Source organism: Phyllobates terribilis, unplaced genomic scaffold (genome assembly GCF_046119375.1).
Source record: "Phyllobates terribilis strain yellow unplaced genomic scaffold, ASM4611937v1 Scaffold_1059__1_contigs__length_443036, whole genome shotgun sequence".
NCBI lineage: Eukaryota > Metazoa > Chordata > Amphibia > Anura > Dendrobatidae > Phyllobates > Phyllobates terribilis.
In genome coordinates this window covers 316,908-333,909 of record NW_027363819.1, presented here as the reverse complement: position 1 = coordinate 333,909, position 17,002 = coordinate 316,908, and the positions used below count along the sequence as shown (strand labels likewise).

The 17,002-nt window shown below is 43.5% G+C and overlaps 1 protein-coding gene across 1 annotated transcript in view; it reads right to left on the bottom strand.

Moving 5' to 3' along the window:
* LOC141242780 (uncharacterized) overlaps window positions 1–17,002 on the bottom strand; it is a 74,964-nt gene that overhangs the window by 7,575 nt on the left and 50,387 nt on the right. Inside the window, exon 8 of the mRNA XM_073668864.1 lies at window positions 9,501–9,588. Coding sequence (XP_073524965.1) covers window positions 9,501–9,588 — 88 coding nt within the window. The remainder of the gene's footprint in view (window positions 1–9,500; window positions 9,589–17,002) is intronic.

The following is a 17,002-nucleotide window of genomic DNA, read 5'->3' as shown; positions in this document are numbered from 1 at the left end:
CTTCTGAAGGTAAAGACACCGGGCGCCACGTACCTTGTCTGAGTTCCTCAATCCGCCCACAGTCTGTTCCCTTCCACCACCCAGGGAAGAGGGGAGTAGTAATGTATGGCTGAACCCCAACCAGACTAACAAGGTAATACAAATAGGGCTAAAGGAAAATACCAATCATACAAATAAATGCACACAAACAACAGAGGTTAACACTGGGAAGTGGAGGATGGGGGACAAACCTAAATAGAAGAAGAAGAGGATAACACACAAACTAAACCACGCAACAGTCTTAGCTTAATCCTCCAAACGCCTTCTCAAACAACAACAGTCCAGCACACTCCTAGAACCATGCAGCATAAGCTAGCTCTGGTAGGATAGCCTGCCAAAGCCCAGTATATATAGGAGCGGGGAGTGGCTAACAGCGAACAGGTGAGAGCCTAAATGATGGTAAGCTTCTAGGAGCTTACAACTGAGCAGATTAACCCCCGGCAGAAACCTGCACTGTTTAATATGAAGGTGAAAGGCTTTTAATGAGTGGGAGGAATTAGAAGCTGCAGTCTTCGGGCTCCTCTCCGTCACAGTAAATCCATGTCAACTGCTTAGCCATACGGTGAGACTCGGGAGGGACAGAGCGCTATTGGTTTTAGCAGAAACCCAGTATAGTAATACAGTAGGCATCCTGGAGCACAGAATTTTCTGTATTAGTTTACGGACTCCATATACAGAACCCCTAAGTGCTACAAGAGCACAATCACCGCTCAAGTTACCCCATTTTGGAAATTATACCCTTTGGGAATTTATCTACAGGTGTTGTGACGATTTTGACTCCTTGGGTTTTCCAGAAACAAGCAGCAGTGGATGTTGCTGAGTGAAAATTGCAAACTTCCGTTGTAGTGACCAGTACGCTGTAGTGACCAGTAGATTATTCCCGGCTTATGCTTCTGGAGACATGCACCCATACAGTAAGAGGGCTCTCATCACTACAGAAATGCCAAACATGTGGACACTAACTGCGGTTTAGGCTTACTGGTGCTCAGAAGGGAGGGGGCATTTAGTTTTAGGAGCACAGAATTTGCTGAATTTATTTTGGGGTGCAAGGGCCATTTCGATTTTCCAGAGCCTTTGTGCCATCAGTAACATGGAAGCCCCCTATATTTCCGCTAACAGATGACGAACCCGAGTGGGAACTTGCTTTTTTTGTGGATTGAGTTGAAGCTGGGAACATTTTACATAACATTTCGGATCACATTTATCCTGCACTCTATGCTGAGCACTTACATAAGGGTTTCCTTTTAAATCTCAGAGTGACGTAATTCAGATGAAACCCCGAGGCAGCAGAGTTACTCTCGACTCTGTCTGGCCTCTGTTCAGTGATGTCCTTTTTTCCCAGAGGTGCACAGAACTGTGGCCGATGACACTTTTATGCAAACCTAAAAAGACGGACACCGCCAGATCAAAGGCCAGACAGCATCCATGGTGCCTCCACCTGCCTCATTATAGGGAATATTCAGAGCGCAGGATAAATGTGAGCTGAGCCTTACTGCGATATTTGGGAGTTAGAATCAACAAATCAACAGCAGGTGAAGAATTGGTTTTATTTATTTTTTACGCTGCTCCTGTGCGGTATAGGTGATTAGACGACTTTATTCTTCGGGTCGGTGCAATTACAGTGATAGATTTATAGCGGGTTTTTATGTTTGGCTGCTATCACATACTAAAATACGCTTTTTTTCCCCAAAAAAACTAGTTTTTGCATAACCAGATTTTGTGAGCTATAATTTTTCCATATTTCTACTGAAAAAGTCATGTGAGGGCTTGTTTTTTGCAGGATGAGTTGACGTTTTTATTGGTACCATATTTGGGCAGATTACATTTTTTGATCGCTTTCTATTCCGATTTTTGAGAGGCAGAATAAACAAAAAACAACAATTCAAGAATTGTTTTTTTTTTTGTTTTTTTTATGCCGTTCCACGTATGGTAAAATTGATAAGGCAGCTTTATTTTTCTAGTCAGTACGATTACAGCGATACAACATTATGTAGTTTTTTTATGTTTTGACGCTATTACAGAATAAAAACAATTTTATCGAAAAAAAAATATTTTTGCATTGCTTCATTCTGAGAGCTATAATTTTTTTATTTTTCCCCTGATGGAGCTGTATGGCGGCTTGTTTTTTTGCAGGACAATGTGACGTTTTCATAGATACCATTTTTATGTACAGTACATTCATCTTTTTGATCGCATTTTATTCCACTTTTTGTTCTGCGGTATGATGATAAAGCATTGTTTTTTGCCTAGATTTTTACTTTTTTTATGGTGTTTACTAATTGTATTAACTAGTGGGATGGTTTAATATGGTTGGGTCGCTCTAGACACGGCGATACCAAATATGTCTACTTTTATTGTTTATTTATCCATTTGATTTATAATAATATTTATTTATGGGTACAATATATTTTTTATTTTTTTAATTAGTATTTTGTGATTTTTTTTAAAAATATTGTTACAACATTTCTCCACTTTTTTACTTAGTCCCACTGTGGAACTTCCCAGCTTTAAAGGGGATACCCACCAGGCTAGGGAGCCTTTTAAGTCTGGAGTTAAGGGCATCTTTTTGTCCAGGCCTGACGGACGTTTGTCCCAAGCGGAGCTGATTTCATTCTGAAGAATTCTGGAATGTGCCTGACACCACTTTACACAGGGGATGCACAATGTCATGGTCCCCAGAACACTCATAGCTTCCCTGACCGTTACTTCCCTCTTTCTGCAAAAGGAACTGAATTTTTTTACTATGTCCCGAGCTTTCTTTTGAGGGAGTTTGGACAAGCCCCGGTGCGAATCTAATAGCACTCCCAAGAATATCTTCTGGTTGCTTGGAGCTAGGTCTGATTTTCCTAAATTTAGAACTCACCCCAAGTCTGACAATACTCGCATTACCCGACGCTGATGAAGAATTAACTGCGCGTCTGAATCTGCTACTAGAAGAAAGTCGTCTAGGTAGGGAATTATGACTATGCCCTCTCTCCTTAGACGGGAGACTACTTCCGTCACTATTTTGGTGAAAATACGGGGTGCCGATGACAGGCCGAACGGAAGACATTGGAACTGATAGTGGCTTACGCCACCTTTCCCTCTTGTTGCAAACCTGAGGTATCTCTGTCTTGAAGGGTGTATGGGAATATGGTAATATGCCTGCTTCAAATCCAAGGTACACATCACCGCGTCTTTGGGTACCAGAAGTATCACCGATTTTATTGACTCCATTTTGAACCTCTTGTACTTTACCCACTGGTTCAGGGGTCTGAGGTTTATAATTGTCCTGTACTCTCCCGATGGTTTTTTTATGGAGAACAGTCTGGAATAATGGCACCTGTATCTCTCTGAACGAGGGACCGGTGTTATTGCTCCGTCCTGGAGAAGCTGCCTGATGTCTACTTCCAGCCTTCTGAGGGCCGCTGTTGAACTGGCTTCCGTGATCTGAAATCGTCGGGGGGGGAATTGAGAAAACTCGATCTTGTACCCGTGTTCTATAAGTTGTAAAATCCACTGATTTTGGGTTATTCTCTGCCAACTTCCTAAGAAATGCTGCAGCCGAATGCTGTCCAGTACAGGTCCAAAAACCTGTAGGCCGGAAAATGGGATAGCACAAAGTTTGTTTTTGGACTGCATATCGCCTGTCCAAGACCTCAGCCAGAGTGCCCTACGGGCCGAATTCAACAGCGCATCATTACTTGCCGCGAACCGGACAGATTCTGCTGACGCATCTGCCATGAAATTTACTGCCATCCTGACCATGTATAAAGCCTCGGCTATATCCTCCCTGGAAGCACTCTTTCTCAGTTTGGCTTCCAGGTCCTCCAACCATAAGCCTGCTGATCTGGCCATGGACGTGGCCGCAATATTGGTCTTGATGATTGCAGCTGAAGCCTCCCAGGCACTTCCTCTTTAATCATAGCCTTTACTTCGGCTCTAAATGTGGCCTGCTCCTCCGCCATAACTTTTGCTATACAGTCCTTGCACAGCTGTTTGTTATATGTGTCCAGAAGCCTGGTAGTACAAGTTGGGCATCGCCTAGCCCTCTTCTTAGGAACTGATCCCTTTGGGGTCCCTTTATTCTATGGACAGTATCAGACACAGGCAGTTTGTCAGGATAAATCACCATAGCTCAGCTACAAAAAAAGGGGGCCCATAGATGCTCATTTACATGACCCAGGGAGATGGCCGTGGAATCCGTGTGCTGCGCGGGGCTACCCTCCATAGCTCACTATAGGTGCAGTGCCTAACCGACAGACACACATGGACAGATTTTACCTGTCTGCCGTCTTCGCCGCCATCTTCCCCAGGCTTCTCCTTCCTGCTGACCTCCTAACCGGAAGTGCGTTCCAGGGTGGAACTCATGCCGCAGCCGCGTCACTGGAATTGCGCTGGCCGGCAGAGGCAGCACGCCCAGAGCCCTCCGAGGAGGGAAGCGGCGCCTTCCAGGAGCTCCACTCCACTGGGCTGGCTGAGGGAACAGGACGGGTTTCAGCCGGCAGCCTGTCTTGACAGCGGGAGGAGACAGGTATGGCAACCCCTCCGTCCCCTGGGCTGCTCCTATGCTTTCAGCGCTGCTGCGCCCTCTCATGTGCCTGTCCGACTAGGGACAGGAAAAACACAGGCGATGGAGGGTGGGGAGGGGCCTTTAACCTCTCGTGTGTTCCTGCCCCTAGTCGGACATGAAGGACTACCTCCTGGTGTGCTGTCAGGAGGGACGTCCTGGAAAAAAACATTACACTCACCTTCCGATGGCCCCCGGTCTCCTTCTCCAATGCGTCCGGTCTCCTCGGTGTCTCGCAGTGGTGTAAAAGGACCTTCCATGACGTCATTTAGCCATGTGACAGGTCACTCGACCGCCGACGTCAGCACTGACACCCACCCACAGCGCTGATACACACCCACAGCGTTGACACACACCCACAGCACTGACACACACCCACAGCGCTGACACACTGCGCTTCCTAGTTTTGATTCCTACGATACCACAGTGTCTATCGACTCCTGTAAAACATGATATTAGACCTTCCTAGCTAGCACTAAGCCGAAGTTCAAGCCTTACGTGTTTCATCATTTTTTTATAACTGCCATGATCATCAGGGGCTAGCAGTCTGTTTAATATCTAAATAGAATTCGTTACTATGATAGTTTCTTGATAAACATATCGGCATGGTTGCTGGCCATGTTCGGCGGCCAAGCAAGCATGTCTTTATAGGTAGGAACATCCCACCTCCTTCCTCCCTATTCTCAACTTGACCAATCCTTGGACGGAAGTGTGAAAAACTTATTGCATCATTCCCTAGAAGACTCATGGCTGTACTAGCTCAAAGGGGGCTTCTACTCAATACTGAGTAAAGGGTCTGAATACTTATGACCATGTGATATTTCAGTTTTTCTTTTTTAATAAATTTTCAAAAATTTCTACATTTCTGTTTTCTTTCAGACAAGATGGGGTGCAGAGTGGACTTTACTGAGAAAAAAATGAACTTTTTAGAATTTACCAAATGGCTGCAATGAAACAAAGAGTGAAAAATGTAAAGGGGACTGAATACTTTCCATACACACTGTACTTTCTATCTGTGCAGCATTATTCATAATTTTACATCTACCAGAAATATATGCTTTGATCCAGGGTGGGCACCTTATTACATGTAATATTTCATAAATTTATGTATATTTATGTATGTGCCTTTTATAAGGTGGTTTACATCTAATGCTTTTTCTGCCTTTTTAATTATGTTTTAACTTTTTGGTGCTTGTGTGTGGTATTTAATAAAATTTATAATTCTTCTTAAAATTATTATTTATTGTTATTGACTTACTTATTCAGAATGTCTGGTGCCCATTTTTACACCCTTTTATTGTTCTTCTCTATATATTTCCTTGGATGCTGGGGCACAGCGTTCCTTTATAAATGTGTGGTGCCAGGTCTTCTTGTCTCTATACCCAGCTCTCTTCAGGGAATTGACCAGGTCCTCCCTTGTAGTTCTGGGCTGATTCCTGACCTTTCTCAGAATCATCGCTGCCCCACCAGGCGAGATCTTGTATGGAGCCCCAGCCAGAGGAAGATTGACAGTCATCTTGTGTTTCGTCCATTTTCTAATATTGTGCCAACAGTTGTTGCCTTCTCTATTGTCCTGTAGCCCATCTGAGCCCTGTAGAGGTCTACAATTTTCTCCCTGGTGTCCTTATACAGCTCTTTGGTCTTGGCCATGGGGGAGAGATTTGAGTGTGATTGATTGAGTGTGTGGACAGGTGTCTTTTATACAGGTAACGAGTTCAAACAGCAGCAGTTAATACAGGTAGTGAGTGCAGAGTAGGAGGGCTTCTTAAAGAAAAACTAACAGGTCCGTGAGAGCCAGAATTCTTGCTGGTTGGTAGGTGATCAAATACTTATTTCATGCAATAAAATGCAATTTAATTATTTAAAAATCATACAATGTGATTTTCTGGATTTTTTTTTACATTCTGTCTCTCACAGGTGAAGTGTACCTATGATAAACTTGAAAAATCAGCAGTGTATCAAATACTTATATTCCCCATTCTTTTGCCTCTTGAGAAAGCCCATAATATAGGGGCAAAACGCGCGTCGAGGTTCTCTTCTGGTCACTTGGCACCTTAAGTTCATCCTGTTCCCGGTCTGCCTGTCACTTTTTCTCTACTGGCCCCCCCTACTAGCGATTGGTAAGGGATACTTGAATTTTTCTTGATATCTTATATATACCTGCACACTTGTGCGGCTACCCCTCATCTATGGTATATCTTACATGCTATTTGCTTGCCTTTCCCCTTCCCCCTTTTTTGTTTGGGGGGGCCTTTGATATATACATTTTCTATATATGTTACCATGTACTGTATTTTGTAATCTACTATTTACTCTGTGTTGCCACTGCTGTGGCCTTTTTACTATTTTGTATCCAATAAAGCTATATTGATTTTATGCCTATATATACTCTGTTTCTCCTGTTATATCTGCATTCAATATTGAGTAGGCTTGTGGCTATTAGAAGCTATGTATTTCCTAGTTGTCTTTTCGCCACGACTTTAAAAAATGAAGGCCGTCTTGCATATACTTATTTTCCCCACTGTAGCAGCAGCTAGGGACGTCCATCACGATAGCTTCATCCTCATCGCTAATGCTATAATATGAGAAGTTCAGCTAACAGGCTCTTGTGATTGGCATTATGTAGGAGACAGTGTATTGTACTATATGACTGTTGACAAGATTAGGGATAAAGCAAGAGAATCTCTCAATATCCTATAACTGCTGCTATAAGCACAAGATAAGAGAAACTGCCAATGTGTCGGCTTCATGAATTTTAAAGCTTACCACAGTGAATTTATTCACAGTTCTTCTGAATAAATTGTTCTGTTAGATACAAACGGTAGGAAGATCTGTTATCCTGATTAAATAAATATAATTGATATACAGTACAGACCAAAAGTTTGGACACACCTTCTCATTTAAAGATTTTTCTGTATTTTCATGACTATGAAAATTGTACATTCACACTGAAGGCATCAAAACTATGAATTAACACATGTGGAATTATATACTTAACAAAAAAGTGTGAAACAACTGAAAATATGTCTTATATTCTAGGTTCTTCTAAGTAGCCACCTTTTGCTTTGATGACTGCTTTGCACACTCTTGGCATTCTCTTGATGAGCTTCAAGAGGTAGTCACCGGAAATGGTCTTCCAACAATCTTGAAGGAGTTCCCAGAAATGCTTAGCACTTGTTGGCCCTTTTGCCTTCACTCTGCGGTCCAGCTCACCCCAAACCATCTTGATTGGGTTCAGATCTGGTGACTGTGGAGGCCAAGTCATCTGGCGTAGCACCCCATCACTCTCCTTCTTGGTCAAATAGCCCTTACACAGCCTGGAGGTGTGTTTGGGGTCATTGTCCTGTAGAAAAATAAATGCAAACCGGATGGAATAGCATGCCGCTGCAAGTTGCTGTTGTAGCCATGCTGGTTCAGTATGCCTTCAATTTTGAATAAATCCCCAACAGTGTCACCAGCAAAGCACCCCCACACCATCACACCTCCTCCTCCATGCTTCACGGTGGGAACCAGGCATGTAGAGTCAATCCGTTCACCTTTTCTGCGTCGAACAAAGACACGGTGGTTGGAACCAAAGATCTCAAATTTGGACTCATCAGACCAAAGCACAGATTTCCACTGGTCTAATGTCCATTCCTTGTGTTCTTTAGCCCAAACAAGTCTCTTCTTCTTGTTGCCTGTCCTTAGCAGTGGTTTCCTAGCAGCTATTTTACCATGAAGGCCAGCTGCACAAAGTCTCCTCTTAACAGTTGTTGTAGAGATGTGTCTGCTGCTAGAACTCTGTGTGGCATTGACCTGGTCTTTAATCTGAGCTGCTGTTAACCTGCAGAAGCAGAGGTGACTCTTAGTCTTCCTTTCCTGGGGCGGTCCTCATGTGAGACAGTTTCTTTGTAGCGCTTGATGGTTTTTGCAACTGCACTTGGGGACACTTTCAAAGTTTGCCCAATTTTTTGGACTGACTGACCTTCATTTCTTAAAGTAATGATGGCCACTCGTTTATCTTTACTTAGCTGCTTTTTTCTTGCCATAATACAAATTCTAACAATCTATTCAGTAGGACTATCAGCTGTGTATCCACCTGACTTCTGCACAGCACAACTGATGGTCCCAACCCCATTTATAAGGCAAGAAATCCCACTTATTAAACCTGACCGGGCACACCTGTGAAGTGAAAACCATTTCCGGTGACTACCTCTTGAAGGTCATCAAGAGAATGCCAAGAGTGTGCAAAGCAGTCATCAAAGCAAAAGGTGGCTACTTTGAAGAACCTAGAATATAAGACATATTTTCAGTTGTTTCACACTTTTTTGTTAAGTATATAATTCCACATGTGTTAATTCATAGTTTTGATGCCTTCAGTGTGAATGTACAATTTTAAAAGTCATGAAAATGCAGAAAAATCTTTAAATGAGAAGGTGTGTCCAAACTTTTGGTCTGTACTGTATATTGCAATAATTTTGAGTGACAAACTCTTTACTACTAATATCCTAGCTGACTTTCAGTTCAGGGACCACTGAGTCAATCATTTTTACATTTTGCTACTATATTTCTAGTTTTAATCGTGAAAAAATAAAAGTTAATTTTTACCCTTTACTCCAATTGGATTAGTCTGTGAATTTTGGAAATATAAGTTTTGGAGATATATAATAATTTGTCAGAGCAATGAGTGGATTTACAGATCTGGGCAGTTAACAGTCAGCATCTACTAATCCCAGGGGGTAGGTGGATCCTCCAGGTTGTAAATTCTATAGAAAAGGACTTTCACAATTTCATAAAGTCATTTGAACAGTTTTAGGTGGAGGACAATGTTGTACTTTAACGGCAAAATGGTGATCACATGACCAATAAAGCAGCCACAGCCGGTGTCTGAGAAGAATCTGTGATTTCTCTGCATTTAGTGGTTAGTACTCACCTGGGTAGTCATATGTAGGAATCTCCTCTTTACACCACTCGTCATCCCTCACATATGTCTCTGTAGTATTAATATGGGTCAGATCTTCACCCTGAAACAAATATTGTAAAAGTCACAGACAGATGGAGAAGTCCCATCTATGATCAGCTCTAATCCTGCCATCTCCACCATTCTCATTACACAAGTATAAAACATATAATACTGGTGGATAAAACAAGACTGAACACAAGACCTTCACAGCCGTCTACACATCATAGGGGAGATCTCATGACACCTTCTCTCCATCTACCTGATGATCCTGAGGAACATTGGGATTGTTTACAGTCCAGTGGAAGAAGAGGACGGGGACATCTCTCTGGTGTTGTCCTCTTACTGGATAGATCTGGAGGAAACACATACAGGGGCTGAATTCATTCTTTACATACAGATAATTATAGGCCATGTGTATTTAGTCCTGTCTATTACCTGGTGATGTGAGGGGCTGGGGAACCTCCATCATGACGTTCTTGTACAGATCTTTGTGTCCTAAATACTCCCACTCCTCCATGGAGAAATAGACGGCGATATCGTGACACCTTATAGGAACCTGACACATACAATGATACTGTCATCCCTCGATCCCTTCATAGCGTTACTGTATAATGCCCCAGCATTCCCAGCAGTGTCACCTCTCCAGTCAGCAGCTCAATCATCTTGTAGGTGAGTTCTAGGATCTTCTGGTCATTGATGTCATCATGTATCAGGGGGTGAGATGGAGGTCCGGTTTTTGGGCTCAGGGGTCTTCCCCATCCCTCAGACACAGGGTCCTGACAGCGCTCTCTAGAGGTCTTCTTCACTACTGTGTAATCCTGGTTATGGAGAGACACATTAATAAATCTCCCTCCAGACATTTCCAGAGTCCTCACCTCTCCAGTTCTGTCCATCTGTTATTCCCATAGATAAGAATGATGTAACGTGACGTCATCAGAATCTCTCACCTCTCCAGTAACCCGGAAGAGGATCTCTAGGGTGAGGTATAATATCCTCTCCGCCATCTTGTCTCTGTCCATATCCATCCTTGATGGGTAAATCAGAAAAATTTGCTTATATAGAAGATATTCACTGAGAGGGTCCGATATTGTAGAGACCTGAATGAGAAGATGATGAGCAGATGTAACGTCATAAAAATCCTGTGTAATAATACAATTACTGGAGATAATAAGGGAAACATATGAGGAGATTTATTATTTTACAGTATTTAGTTTTCTTATATACATATACTAATAAAACATATATAATTTAAGCCACAAACAACAAGCAGTTTCTTCCTTGGAGTCTGTAGCTGAATACGTTTCTCATAGACTCATCTTCCATAAAGCTAATTCTCGCCTCATTTACAGACACCGGAATCGGCATTAGTAATACTGCAGGAGATATTACACGTGACATGAGAAATAACTACTTCATGATGAGGACATCTTCATCTTCTACTTTGGTTCTAGAAACATATTTGGCCAAAGTCCGTCACTGACTACATCACCACCGGCCGTCTATATGAATGTTTCCCGTCTTCGAACTGTAATGTTCTATCACGTTAGATCTCAAGTCTGATTCAGACATAGAAATTTGAGACATTTATAAAAGTTTGTTTGTAAGAACACAAAGACAAGAGATATTTAATGCCAAATACTCCATGTACAGTGTATTTTTCTCTCTGGATATGATGGGATTTTTTTTTAGCATTTTCGCATAGGTTTCCATATGATACATGAAAAACACCCCAAAAAAATAAAATTGGGGATGGAGGTACCGTCGAAATATTATACAGTGTGTGGGTGGATGGCGATACTAGGGGAACAGTATACTGTGTGTGGGGGCCAAGAAAGGGGCACTGTACTATGGGAGCAATACATGATTCCTTCACAAAAACACCCTAAATGTAACATTTTTAAAACAACCCCACAATTTGTGCATCTTTAGGGTAAATCGCTATCTAACCATTTGATTAGAGCTGATACTATTACGCTAAAGTGTCTAAACAGACTTTCTTTCAGATCCATAAAGGGGCACTTTTCCGTGTTTGTCATGTCAGAACTGTTGGAGGATTATTACAGGTGACAGTTTTCCCACCAATTAGAAGGGACACCTGTGGAAATTGGTGTTTTTTTACCAGCTACAGTTCTGATGTGATTTACTCTGTAAAGTGCCTTGTGGTAAAGTGGACAAAAGTCATGATCAATTACAATCAGACTGAAGGAACATCGCTCCTCTATTCAGCTCTATGAACCTAGGATGAAATCCACTGCGGCCACTGCAAGAAAAAGAATGAAGAAGAGCAGAAGTTTGGTGAGACCACCGTGGCCAGACATTTCTTGGATGGTGATAAAAGTTCTGATCTCCGATGGTCGGTGTTAGAAGAGACGACCCCCGCGGATTCACAATCACAACGCAGTAAACTTCTACAGAGACGTGTTCTGAATTTACTCCCTGGAATCACTTTCTCCCAAAGGGTTAAATGACGTCTGTAACTTCATTGTCTTTCTATGAAGCTTCTTCTCTGAACTTTATTGCTCTGTTTTCTGAAGTATTTATATTACTCTCCAGAATCAGGAATGTATTAAGTCCTATATAAACTTCTGAGAAATAATTCTCTCTAATTCTGTGTTTCCAGGATTATTCTTGTGGGAATTGGCTGCGATATCCCCTGAGCAATATATTTCTAGTATTAACCCCTTTACGACCTTGCCTGTAATATTACGTAGCTGCGCCCTGGGCTTTATTGATCAGCTATGTACTATTACGCGTGCGGCGATGGGGCCCGCACACAAGCGGTGCGGGGCGATCGCCGCCTGGTGTCAGCTCATGGTCACAGCTGACACCCGATGCTATGTGCAAGGAGCGGTCCCGCACCGCTCCCGGCACATTAGCTCCCACAATGCTGCAATCGAAGTTGATCGCAGCATTGCGGAAGTAAGAATCGGTACTCACCTCCTCTCCCGGCGTCCCGTGGCATCTGAGTCTGGTCTCGGATGTTGTCATGACGGCTCGATGTCGTCATGACAACATCCGGGTCAACAGGAGGCAGGAAGTTACTTTGGTCATGCGCAGTGCATGACCAAAGTAACCTCCCTGTGTGCAGCGCTGACAGGCTGCATAGCATAGGGAGCTGCTGCTGTTCTCTATGCTATACAGCCGATCAGGCTGCAAAAAGTGAAAGTCCCATAATGGGACAATGTAAAAGCAAAAAAAGTGTAAGAAAGTTTAAAAAAAAAAATTAAAAGAAAAAAAATTGTAAAAATATAAAAAAAAAAATGAAAAAAATAATACCCAAAAAATAAAAATATAATATACCCATCAATAAGTATTATTATGAAAAAAACAAAACAATAAAAAGTACACTTATTTAGTATCGCCGCGTCTAGAATGACCTGACCTATAAAACTGTCCCACTAGTTAACCCCTTTAGTGAACACTGTAAAAAAAATTAAAAAAACTAAGCAAAAAATGATGCTTTATCATCATACCGCCAAACAAAAAATGGAATAAAACGCGATAAAAAAAACGAATGTAAATAAAAATGGTACCGCTGAAAACGTCATCTTGTCCCTCAAAAAAACAAGGCGCCATACAGCTCCATCAGCCGAAAAATAAAAAAAGTTATAGCTCTCAGAATAAAGCGATACAAAAAAATTATTTTTTTTATAAAATAGTTTTTATTGTGTAAAAGCGCCAAAACATAAAAAAAACTATATAAATGTGATACCGCTGTAAACGTACTGACCCGAAGAATAAAGCTGCCTTATGAATTTCACCATACGCGGAACGGCATAAAAAAACAAACCAAAAAACAATTCCTGAATTGTTGGTTTTTGTTTATTCTGCCTCCCAAAAATCAGAATAGAAAGCGATCAAAAAATGTCACGTGCCTGAAAATGGTACCAATAAAAACATCAACTTGTTCCGCAAAAAACAAGATGTCACATGACTCTGTCGGCCAAAATATGTAAAAATTATAGCTCTCAAAGTGTGGCGATGCAAAAAATAGTCTTTGCAAAAAAATGCATTTTTAGTGTGTGACACCTGTCAATCATAAAAACCCGATATAAATCTGGTATCGCTGTAATCGCACCGACCCGAAGAATAAAGTCGTCTAATCACTTATACCGCACAAGGAACGGTGTAAAAAATAAACTCTAGGGTTAGGGTTGTGCTAGGGTTAGGTTTCCGCTAGGGTTGGGATTTTTTCAAAAGTAAAAAATAAAGAAAAAAAAAATGATGACGATATGGCGACTAGTGTTGAGTGCCAGGTGCTTCGGTATGCACTGAGTATCGCGGGTGCTTGACTAACATGCTCGAGTTTCCGCCTCATATGCTTCGTGGCCAAAAAAAACTCGCGGGGATTGCCTGCCATGCATGAGCGAACCCCGCGTGTTTTTTTTTGGGTGTCTAATAACCGTGAAACATGCGGGGCGGGGACTCGAGCATGTTACTGCATACCTGGTGCAAACTCAAGTAGCGAGCACTTGCGCTCAAGACTGATGACAACTTATTCAATATGATGACTTAATGTTATCAAATTCTGTGTCGTACCTCTGGGTTCAAAATGTTCACTACACCCCTTGATAAAATCCTTGAGGGGTTTAGTTTCCAAAATGGGGTCACTTGTGGGGGGTTTCCACTATTTAGGCACATCAGGGGCTCTCCAAACGCGACATGGCGTCCGCACTCAATTCCAGCCAATTTTGTGTTCAAAAAGTCACACAATGCTCCTTCCCTTCTGAACTCTGCTGTGCGCCCAAACACTGTATTTTCCCCACATATGGGGTATTGGCGTACTCAGGAGAAATTGCACAAAAGTTTTTGGGGTCCATTTTCTCCTCTTGCCCTTGTAAAAATATAAAAATTAGAGCTAAAACATAATTTTTGTGGAAAAAGTTTGATTTTTTTATTTTCACAGCTCCGTGTTATAAACTTCTGTGAAGCACCTGGGGGTTCAGGGTGCTCACCACACATCTAGATAAGTTCCCTGGGGGGTCTAGTTTCCAAAATGGTGTCACTTGTGGGGGGTTTCCACTGTTTAGGCACATCAGGGGCTCCCCAAACGCGACATGGCATCTGCTAATTATTCAAGTAAATTTTACATTCAAAAAGTCAAATGGGGTTCCTTCCGTCCAAACCCTGCCGTGCGCCCAAACAGTGGTTTTTCCCCACATATGGGGTATCTGCGTGCTCAGGAGAAATTGCATAACAAATTTTGTCCATTTTTTCCTGTTACTCTTGCGAAAATAAAAAAATTGGGGTGTAAAGTAACATTTTTGTGAAACAAGTTAAATGTTCATTTTTTTCTTCCCCATTCCAAAAATTCCTGTGAAGCATCTGAAGGGTTAATAAAGTTCTTGAATGTGGTTTTGAGCACCTTGAGGGGTGCAGTTTTTAGAATGGTGTCACTTTTGGATATTTTCTGTCACAAAGACCCCTCAAAGTGACTCCAAATGTGATGTGGTCCCTAAAAAAATGGTTTTGTAAATTTTGTTGGAAAAATGAGAAATCGCTGGTGAAATTTTAACCCTTATAGCTCCCTAACAAAAAAAAAATTTTGGTTCCAATATTGTGCTGATGTAAAGTAGACATGTGGGAAATGTTATTTATTAAGTATTTTGTGTGACATATCGCTCTGATTTAGGGGCATAAAAATTAAAATTTTGAAAATTGCAAAATTTTCACCAAATTTCCGTTTTTTTCACAAATAAACGCAAGTGATATCGAAGAAATTTTTCCACAATCATGAAGTACAATATGTCACGAAAAACAGTCTCAAAATCAGGGGGATCCGTTTAAGCGTTCCCGAGTAATTACCTCATAAAGTGACAGTGGTCAGAATTGTAAAAATTGGCCTGGTCATTAACGTGCAAACCACCCTCGGGGTGAAGGGTTTAATGCGCCAATAATGGGGGATCTCCACATACCTCCACCTGCAGAGCCGCCACCACATATATGGCTGCTCTGTGCGCACAGGAGCTGTGATGAGGTCACAGGAGGGGAGGAGTCAGGGGTCACATGATCAGGGGCCTCAGTGGATGCAGGACTCTGCTGTGCTGGTTGTCATGGTGCTGGATGAGCTGAAGTTTATGTGTGGGGTCAGGAGGGGTTTACAGTGTGGATGTAGCAGAGCCGCGTGTGTACGAGGCGTACGGAGCAGAGCCGCGTGTGTACGAGGTGTACGGAGCAGAGCCGCGTGTGTACGAGGCGTACGGAGCAGAGCCGCGTGTGTACGAGGTGTACGGAGCGGAGCCGTGTGTGTACGAGGTGTACGGAGCGGAGCCGCGCGTGTACGAGGTGTACGGAGCAGAGCAGCGTGTGTACAAGGTGTACGGAGCAGAGCCGTGTGTGAACGAGGTGTACGGAGCGGAGCCGCGCGTGTACGAGGTGTACGGAGCAGAGCCATGTGTGTACGAGGTGTACGGAGCAGAGCCGCGTGTGTACGAGGCGTACGGAGCAGAGCCGCGTGTGTACGAGGTGTACGGAGCGGAGCCGTGTGTGTACGAGGTGTACGGAGCGGAGCCGCGCGTGTACGAGGTGTACGGAGCAGAGCAGCGTGTGTACGAGGTGTACGGAGCAGAGCCGCGTGTGTACGAGGTGTACGGAGCAGAGCCGCGTGTGTACAAGTTGTACGGAGCGGAGCCGTGTGTGTACGGAGCGGAGCCGTGTGTGTACGAGGTGTACGGAGCGGAGCCGTGTGTGTACGAGGTGTACGGAGCGGAGCCGTGTGTGTACGAGGTGTACGGAGCGGAGCCACATGTGTACTAAGTGTAGGGAGCAGAGCCGTGTGTGTACAATGTGTAGGGAGCAGAGCCGTGTGTGTACGAGGTGTACATAGCGGAGCCGTGTACGAAGTGTACAGAGCGGAGCCGTGTGTATACGAGGGTTATGGAGCGGAGCCGGGTGTGTGCGAGGTTTTTGGAGCGGAGCCATGTGTGTACAAGGCGTGCGGAGTGTAGCCATGTGTATAAGACATGCACGGAGCGGACCCATGTGTGTACGCGGTTTACGGAGCAGAGCCGTGTGTGTATGAGGTGTGCGGAGCGGAGCCGTGTGTGTACGAAGTGTACAGAGCGGAGCCGTGCGTATACGAGGTTTATGGAGCGGAGCCGGGTGTGTGCGAGGTTTTTTGAGCGGAGCCATGTGTGTACGAGGCGTGCGGAGCGTAGCCATGTGTATAAGACGTGTACGGAGCAGAGCTTTGTGTATAAGACATGCACGGAGCGGACCCATGTGTGTACGCGGTTTACAGAGCAGAGCCGTGTATGTACGAGGTGTACAGAGCGGTGCCGCGTGTGTACGGAGCAGAGCCGCGTGTGTACGAGGTGTACGGAGCAGAGCCGCGTGTGTACGAGGCGTACGGAGCAGAGCCGCGTGTGTACGAGGTGTACGGAGCGGAGCCGTGTGTGTACGAGGTGTACGGAGCGGAGCCGCGCGTGTACGAGGTGTACGGAGCAGAGCAGCGTGTGTACAAGGTGTACGGA